General features: G+C 38.2%; 2 protein-coding genes across 2 annotated transcripts; both read left to right on the forward strand.

Annotated features, from left to right (window-relative positions):
- Positions 1 to 4,415: 4,415 nt before the first annotated feature.
- LOC132279820 (ethylene-responsive transcription factor ERF016-like) lies at positions 4,416 to 5,192 on the forward strand. Its single transcript, XM_059781865.1, has one exon. It carries the CDS (start codon positions 4,441 to 4,443, stop codon positions 4,966 to 4,968), a length of 528 nt encoding a protein of 175 aa, XP_059637848.1. The 5' UTR covers positions 4,416 to 4,440; the 3' UTR covers positions 4,969 to 5,192.
- Positions 5,193 to 7,007: 1,815 nt separating this feature from the next.
- On the forward strand, positions 7,008 to 8,252 carry LOC132278383 (uncharacterized). The gene is made up of 2 exons (XM_059780176.1): positions 7,008 to 7,428; positions 7,666 to 8,252. The coding sequence occupies exons 1-2, from the start codon at positions 7,008 to 7,010 to the stop codon at positions 8,250 to 8,252; spliced, it is 1,008 nt and encodes a 335-aa protein (XP_059636159.1).
- The last annotated feature ends 603 nt before the right edge of the window (positions 8,253 to 8,855 follow it).

The following is an 8,855-nucleotide window of genomic DNA, read 5'->3' on the forward strand; positions in this document are numbered from 1 at the left end:
AAATACTTGCTTGGTCTAGCGACCGCATGTCCTAGTATTTCCACTATTTGTTGTTTTTGTATTTAATTCCAAGTTGTTAATCATAGATTACTTGTAGCTTGAGAATTGATGCTTGTTTAGGGTAATTGAATACTATTTAGTATACTTGAACTTGTATACTTGTTCCGTGAGTTTAAATTGCATGTAGTATACTTGTGACGTGTATACTTGTCTCATGCGCAATCCTTTTCGCTTAGTATACTTGTGGTTGTGTACTTGATTCATGAGATTTCCATATGAACGTATACTTGTGTAGATATGCTTAGACATTGCATGGCTTGTCTTAATATAGTTTAGTATACTTGGAGGTGTATGCTTATATGTCGCATAACATGTTTCAACATTGTTTAGTATACTTGAGCATATATATACTTGTATGCCGTTGTTCGCTTTGAATTGCATGAGTAGCTTAGGATGCTCCTTGAGTCTCACTTGATATAGACGTTAGGTGGCATGAGCCCCTTTAACATGTTTCACCTTAAGGTGATATAATCGTAAAATGCTAGGTCGATGCATGTTCATTTCCTACGAGTAGCTTTATGTTACTCACCCACGTAGTGGGGACATTTTTCAGGTACAGAAATCAAGGTTCGAGATTCTCATTATACTTGGATGATTCTAGACTTGAAGGTTTTTAACTCTTGTAAAGGTTGGCTTGGAATGTCACTTATAGTCTTTTATGTCAAAACGTGTATATTTGATTCTATATATGTAATGTGTACATGAGTACACTCTTTACAATGTATTTGACATGTATGAGATGGGGCCAGAGGCCAATAATATGTATTTCATATACTATGTAATTTTTGACTTCATGGAATATTATGAAAATATTGAAAATTATTGAGTTTTTTGTTTCACCATGTTTGCATTGGGTGTGGGAATTCCATTTTGATTCTTCCATAGGATCTCATTAGTCATGTATGAAGTATGGCCAAGGGCTAAACGGTCATTTGAAGTCATTTGTTGATTTTAGTTTTCAAAGTTTCCATTTTAGGTTCATATTTGCCTTGTTGGCCGTTGGGGGGGTCCGATTTTGACTCGGCCATTTCCGGGAGCCATGGACCATTCCCGTACGCTCAAAATCACATATTACGTGTGCGTGCATTTTCGTTTCAGCTTAGAAGTGCATTTGGGGTCAAATGTATGCTTGGTGCAAAGTTGCATTTTCACCGTTTTGAGCCTAAACTGATTTAAGGGCAATTTGGGGATTTTCTTTAGGAAATAAATTCCGTTTTCAACTCCGTCACATAGAAAATGTAATTTTAGGGGGAGTTTCCTTTTCATGTTTTTCCGAAAAATGTCATCTTGACCTCATAAACCGCGCTCTAAACTCAAAAATCTGCTAAGAACACTGTTCCCGCAATTTTTGAGGTCCCAGACCACCCCTCTGCCTCATTTGGCGGGCCCCCGCAGTGTTTTGGTGGGCGCCCATGAGAATCTGCTGTGTTTAGCGGGCCCCCACGGGTTTTGGGCGGGCGCCCGCGAACATTGTTCCTACTCCAGACACTTTTTTTCAACGAGCCATATCTCACTCGTTTTAACTCCAAATTGGTCCATTCTTGAGTCTAAACTGACCATGTCGAAATAAGCTTTCCAATGGTACCAATTAGAGCTTTAGATTCCATTTTTAGCTTAAGTTATTCAAGTTTTAGTGAAGTAGTGTCATGATTTGGTTCGAACCGGGATAGGGTTTCCCTTCTTTCGACTTCAGGACTTGATATCTTTTCCGCCCGGACTCCGAATCAGGTGATTCTTGAGTCAACTTCATTAATTTTTTGTTGTCTTTCCAATGGTACCAGTTTCAATTTCAGAATTTTCTCATAGCTCAAGATATCCTTATTTTAGTGAGAGGGTGTTGGATTGGTTTGAACCGGGATAGGGTTCATCTGAGATTTCTCTTCCTTTGGCCTTGGGATTTCATGTGAAGTTGCCAAATGGTGTTTTAGGATGTTTTAGATCTAATTTGACTTGTTGAAAGTTAAATTCCTTCCTCTTAGGGTAAAATGGTCATTTTACCCTTGACTATTCTCTTGTAGGGTTTTGATGCCCTTCTCATCATTTTGTTTCCGTTGAGTTTTGAAACTCTTTGAGAGTCCATTCTTGTGCCCTAGGAATGACGTACATCTCTAATGACTTGTCCTTGTCTTGCTTCCGCACTTTATTCATTTGAATTCCGCGGCTTCATAGGGAGTCATCGTGGCACCTAGGGATGGCGTACATCTTTTGAGGCCCTTTTGCTTCTTTTGCTTCCGTATCTTAGATCCAGTTCATGTCATCACAGGACACACTGGGTTGAAAAATCCAGGGTCATTACAAATACCAGGTCTTTGTGAAAAACCTTAAGCTACAAGTCGAGCTTTGTATCTCACGATTTCATTTTTCTCATTACACTTTCGTACAAACACCCATTTGTATACATTGAAAGCCTTACTATGGCTTATAAGGGAGCTAAAAAACTGAGCCTATATAAGGCAATGTGCATGAACTGCTTTGATAGATACTAGACTTGAAAAAAAGCTTTTCACTCTTTCTCTCTCTTCCGTTCTCTTTCTCTATCTGAAAGTTTTTTTTCATCTCTCAAATAAATATTTCACTATATATATATCTATACACATATATTTATTACAATTTGTGTGTTTTTTTGTCATGATTCTATTGTAAAAATAGAGAAAATAGCATTATACTAAAGTGTATTAAGTTTTTAATTGGGGTAAGTGCACTTAACACTCCTGTAACATGTTTATAGTACAGGACAAATTGACCAAACACCTCCAATTTTTAAGATTGTGCAAATAAGTACCTATAACACATTAAATAGATTGACCAAATTATTCGTTTTATTCACAATTTTCATATTATTTTTAAAAAATTATATTTATAAAATGACCAAATAATACATAAGCTAATGGAGAGCTCAAAGAGAGAACTCCAGTTATCCTTAATTTCCGGCGACCATGCTTCGGGCAAGATATCTATTTCGTCACCACCATTGAATTCGACGACCAGCAAGGTGGCCAAACAGACCCACGACAAGCTTTCGGTGTATGTGACTGAACCGTGAGCACAGAGCACCACATCCATGCAAGTAAGTCCTGCGGACGAACTGAAAAGCTCCAGTACCCACCCGTGAGCTTCACGGCGGCGAGAGCAGAGGTTAAACTCATCGACCCAGAAGCTTCAGCCGAGACCGAAATCTAGAAGCGACAGAGACCCATAACCGGCTCATCAAGACCTAGGCGGTTTTGAGCATGAGGGAAGTTGCTGGCTTGCTTTAGGGTTAGTGTAACGAGGATCATTTGTTACATTTTCGATCTGAATAAAAAATAATTAAATAAAAATAAGTGGGTATGTAACATTGCTCAATAATTTGAACGTTTAAAAAATGGATAAATGCCTACCCTTTTTCTACAATTCCATTTTGATTATTAAAATTTTGATTTATCCAAAAAAAAAACACACACTCTAATTTTCTCTCTCTAAAACACACTCTGTAAATAAATAAAAAACATACACACTCTAGTTTTCTCTCTCTAAAACACACTCTGTATCATACAGATTTTAACTACTAGTTTGGTAGTGTTTCTTTTTAATACGCAACTAGACTATACATTATGTATGTATATTTGATTAATTAATCTGTAATTTATTATGATTGGGTTGAGCTGATTAACTTTAAAGTGTTAATATGTGAACTGTTCTTATCTAATTTTTTCTTTTTCTTTTTGCAAGATCTGTTCTTATTGGAAATGGTGGGTGGGTTGTAGTGCATACAAATCTGGTGAGAAGCCAATTGAGAATTCATCCGTTTTCGAGAGGACAAATTAGTTTGTGTTTTTGCATTGAATTTAGCTGTTTCTTTTTCCCCTTCTTGTGGGGGTAGAAGTCGGCGTGGACCATGAATGTGACCGAAGTGGTGACGGATTGGTAGTTGATTGCCGTTCACCTGGTCCGTGATTGACTCGGTGACTCCGCTGAACTGATGTCATGGATTTCGTAATAATCCACTACTTTAGTAGTTCTTATCCAAGTTTTCTACTAGTTGTCTACATTCTCATATTATATACCTTAGAAGAGGTTGACCTTCTGGAAAGTAACAACAGTCAACACGTGGTCTCAACTTCATGCGACCCACGTGTCACTTCATTCTAATTCAGCGAATTCCATTAGAAACACGCAGCGCTTTATAGTTGCTCGTCCCATAAACTTCCACCTGTCCGCACATCCAAGAAACCAGCACTGCGCCTTGTGTACTTCGATATGCCAACGTGGCAGTCAAAAGCAAGTCCACGTGGTCTTTTCAGGTCGGTCAAAGCACTTTCTCCTTATAAATACCCCCACACCACACACTGCTTATGTACCAGCAAATCGTCTAAACCAACTGTTATAACATATGCGAAAATGGTGAGAATTTCAGGTAGGGAAGAGAGAAGAGACGGCGTCAGTAACGTCCGTTACAAGGGAGTGAGGATGAGGAAGTGGGGGAAATGGGTGGCTGAAGTTCGACAGCCCAACAGCCGACGGAGAATCTGGTTGGGATCGTACCAGACGCCGGAAGAGGCGGCAAGGGCCTACGATGCCGCCGTGTTTTGCTTGCGTGGCCAATCAGCGGCCCTCAACTTTCCGGAATGTCCTCCGGATATTCCTTCGGCAGCAGAGCTGTCGCCGTCGCAGATTCAGGCGGTTGCCTCTAGACATGCTCGGAGAATTCCAATGGCAGAGGATTCAAATACCATTATGAAGGAGTCTAATCCGGCGGTGATGGAGTCTGATATATTTGGTGAAACTTCGGAATCTTATGGTGGTTCAGTATTTGGTGAGTTCTCGGCATCGGAGTTTTATTATGATCCAAGAATTGGAGGGGAAGGAGGTAATGGTAATTTTCATGATGAAGCACTTTACGGGATGACACGTGTGTGGACATCTTAATGTTGTAGTCACAGTCTTGTACTTGCTGGTTTTACTAAAGTTCCCAACAATTAAGGCTTTTCTTCTTCTTCTATGGTCATGTTGAAGTGACAAATTAAAATGACATTAAGAATTTGATTAATTTAACAGTTTATTTATTTATTTTTGTGTGTTGCAGTCACTAGTCAGAGTCTTGTATAGCTGATTTGCTAAAATTCTCAACAATTAAGGGTTTTCTTTTTCTCTCTCTGTTGTATGGAAAGCGTTTTGTAGAAGTGACAAATTAAAAAGAGAATTTGATTACTGCTGTGGTTTTATTTCTTTTTTGGTATGTGTGTGGGTGGTTAATATGAGCAAATGCATAGGACGGTTTGTTTTCCTATTTAGAAAATAGTTTTTGTTTTTAAAAATTAAAAATTTTAAAACATCATGCAGAGAGTGCTATATTCTCTTCCCGCACTGAGTGACAAACAACACATTCATCATCATTTTGTCTATGGAATGATGAAGAGATTCTATTTAATAATTCTATTTGATATCACATAAACAAAAGGATGTTTCTACTTGCTTACCAAATGGACCATTATTCTTTGTAGTCTGAAAACAAGATCCCCATGGATTATTGAATTCTGAATATATAAAAGTGGTGCAATAGTAAAAATAATAAATGGAGAGATGTGTGCTAAGAAAACTACGATAATTATTTATTAGGAAAAAAATAAAATAGAGTAGCAAAAGACTAATTAAAATTAGAAATTAAAAAATTAACCACCCACTAGAGTAACATTCTAGTTACAAAATGTACCATTTACCAAAATTAACTATAAAAAAAAAAGGAAAAAGATTCCCTAGCAAACTGCCTCCATCACAAGCCTCTTGGCAACATCAATTATATCAATAGCTGTGTGAAATATAGGGGGTTTTAATGATCCCTTAAAACAAGCAGAAGTAAAGAAACTTCTTAGTAAACAAGGGGTGGACATAGCTGCCATCATAGAGACTAAAGTTCAGTCAGTCAACATTGATGATGTGCACAAGGCTATTGCAAAGAACTGGAGCTTGGCACACAACAATCAGTACTCTCACCTTGGTAGAATTTGGGTCTCGTGGAATTCTAATTCAATCCAACTTTAGGTTTTACAAAGCTCAAGTCAAACCATTCACTGTTTCATTTCGATCCTGAGCTGCAGAACCACATTCTATGCATCCTTTATTTATGGGGCTAATGATGTTGCAAATAGATTGTCTTTTTGGAATGATATTGGAAATCACTCCTCTAAACTTTCATCTTCACCATAGATTCTTGGAGGGAATTTTAATGTCATCAAGTCAGCTACAGAGTGTCTTGGCGGATCCAAGAAGACCACAAGGGCAATGTTTGAATTCAGAGATTGTCTTCATAATGCAAATCTTGAGGACCTAAACTTCTCAGGTTTCTTTCACTCTTGGACTAATAAGAGCTCTGGGGTGGCCAATATATCCAAGAAATTGGATAGGGTGCTGATTAATGACTCTTAGAATCAAACTGTCCCTTTATCCCACTGCAATTTCCTTCCACCTGGCATCTCAGACCACTGTCGAATGATTATCAAGCTAGGAAACACTAAACCAATGAGGGAAATTCCACTCAGATTTTTCAATTACTGGGCTAGAAATGATGAGTTTCTACCATTAGTTCAATCTATTTGGAGCAAGCATGTTGAAGGCTTTACCATGTTTCAAATAATCACTAAGCTCAAAAGCCTCAAGCAACCTCTCAAGAAGGCTTTTTCCAAAAAAATTAAAGCTTTTAAGGAGGATGTTCAAGCTGCAAAGGACCTTCTTACTACTTGTCAGCTTGCACTTGACTCCAAACCTGATGACAATGACCTCAGAGTCCAAGAGAAGCAACGGATTTCCAATTACACCAAGTTGTGTGCTGCTGAGGAGCAATCCTATAGACAAAAATCAAGAATTCAGTGGCTTAAAGGTGGATTCTAACTCATTCTTTTTTCTACAAGTCAATTGCTGCAAGAAACAATAGAAACGAAATCTCATCTCTTCTATTCTCCAACGGTTCAATGCTGGACACTGAGATTACCATCAAATCTGAAACCATCAATCATTACACAATTGTTTTGGGATCAAATCCACATCCTTATCCAGGTATTGACCACCTCTCTCCTTTTTTACAACCTGTTTTACCATCATATTTTCATCCATCTCTATTCTCTATACCCTCGGATGATGAGATTAAACAATGCATGTTCTCACTGAATAGTGATAAGGCCCAAGGGCCTGATGGTTTCAATGCTTTCTTCTATAAGAAAGCTTGGCCAATCATTGGACAAGATGTCACTAGGGCCATTAAGCAATTTTTCATCAATGGAGAACTTCTCAAGGAAGTTAATACTTCATACATTGCATTGGCCCCAAAAATCTCCAACCCAACAAACCTCAGTGATTTTAGGCCCATTTCATATTGCTTCACACTCTACAAATGTATCTCTACCCTTCTTGCAAACAAGCTCAAAACCTACTCTCCCTCACATTATTGGGTCTACACAGTCAGCTTTCATACACGGCAGAAGCATAGATGACTCTATCCTACTTACACAAGAACTTCTCAATGGCTATCATAAGTTTGTTTTCTCACTAAGATATGCCATCAAATTAGATATCAAAAAAGCCTTTGACACAGTTTGTTGGGACTACCCTTTGATTATCTAAAACTTTTAGGTTTTTCTCATGTTTTCTTGGGTTGGATTCAAACTTGTGTATCCACTGCATTCTTCAGCATCTTAATTAATGGTGAACTTTGTGGTCATCTTAGAAGCATCAAGGGCTTAAGGCAGGGTGATCCACTCTCACCCTTCCTTTTCACAATTATAATGCAAGGCTTCTCCTCAATTGTTGGCAAGTTCATTACTGAAATGTCCTTCAAGCATCATTGGAGATACAAAGAGTTAGGGTTGTCTTACTTAATTTTTGCAGATGATCTAATGTTGTTCTCACATGCTAGTTTACCATCAGTTCAAACACTTAAATCTGCAATAGACATGTTTTACTCTCTCTCAGATCTTCAAGTCAATCAAAGCAAGAGTCAAGTGTTTCTATCTGGGGTAAGCTCACAACTGGAATCTGATATCCTTGGATTATTGGGGATTGAGAAAGGTCTACTTCCTGTTAGGTACCTTGGTGTACCATTAATAACCAAAATGTTGAGAGCTGATGATTGTAAAACCCTTGTAGATAGGATTACTTCAAGAATTGCTCATTGGACAAACAAGCTTATTTTGCTGGAAGACTCTAGTTCATTAGAGTAATTCTCTTCTCAATTCTCTATGGGCTTGAAAGCATATTTGGTGCCTTTTTATGGTCTGGTCTTAATCTAAAAGGGATTGGTGCCAAAGTAGCTTGGGATAAGTGTTGTATTCCTAAAAAAACTGGGGGTCTTAGACTTCCAAACTTGCAAATCCGGAATAAAAGTTCAGTCATATGCATAAAGCATTTTTGGCACATTTTAAGCTCAAATGATATGTTGTGGGTCAAATGGATCTAAACATACCTTCTTAAAGGCAGAAGTATATGGGAGATCAAAGTGCCTGGACAGTATTCTTGGACTTTGAGGAGATTGCTTGGTCTTAGGGACTCAGTCAGGCCTCTTGTCAAGTTAAAAATTGGTGATGGAGCTTCATCCAATTTCTGGTTTGACATATGGTGTTAACATAGCCCTTTGCACCAACACATTCTGCCCCAACAGATTACTTCAGCTGGATTTGACAGTATGACCAAAGTGAACACTTTCATCATCAACAATTCATGGTCCTTTCCATAATCCATTATAAACCTATTGCCACAACTACAAGACACTTCCTTACTGCCTAATCCTAAACCTCACTGCATTGACAAACACATTTGGATTCCAT

Source organism: Cornus florida, unplaced genomic scaffold (genome assembly GCF_030987335.1).
Source record: "Cornus florida cultivar Cherokee Brave unplaced genomic scaffold, ASM3098733v1 CherokeeBrave_3.0.0_Hap2_Chr10, whole genome shotgun sequence".
Lineage (NCBI taxonomy): Eukaryota > Viridiplantae > Streptophyta > Magnoliopsida > Cornales > Cornaceae > Cornus > Cornus florida.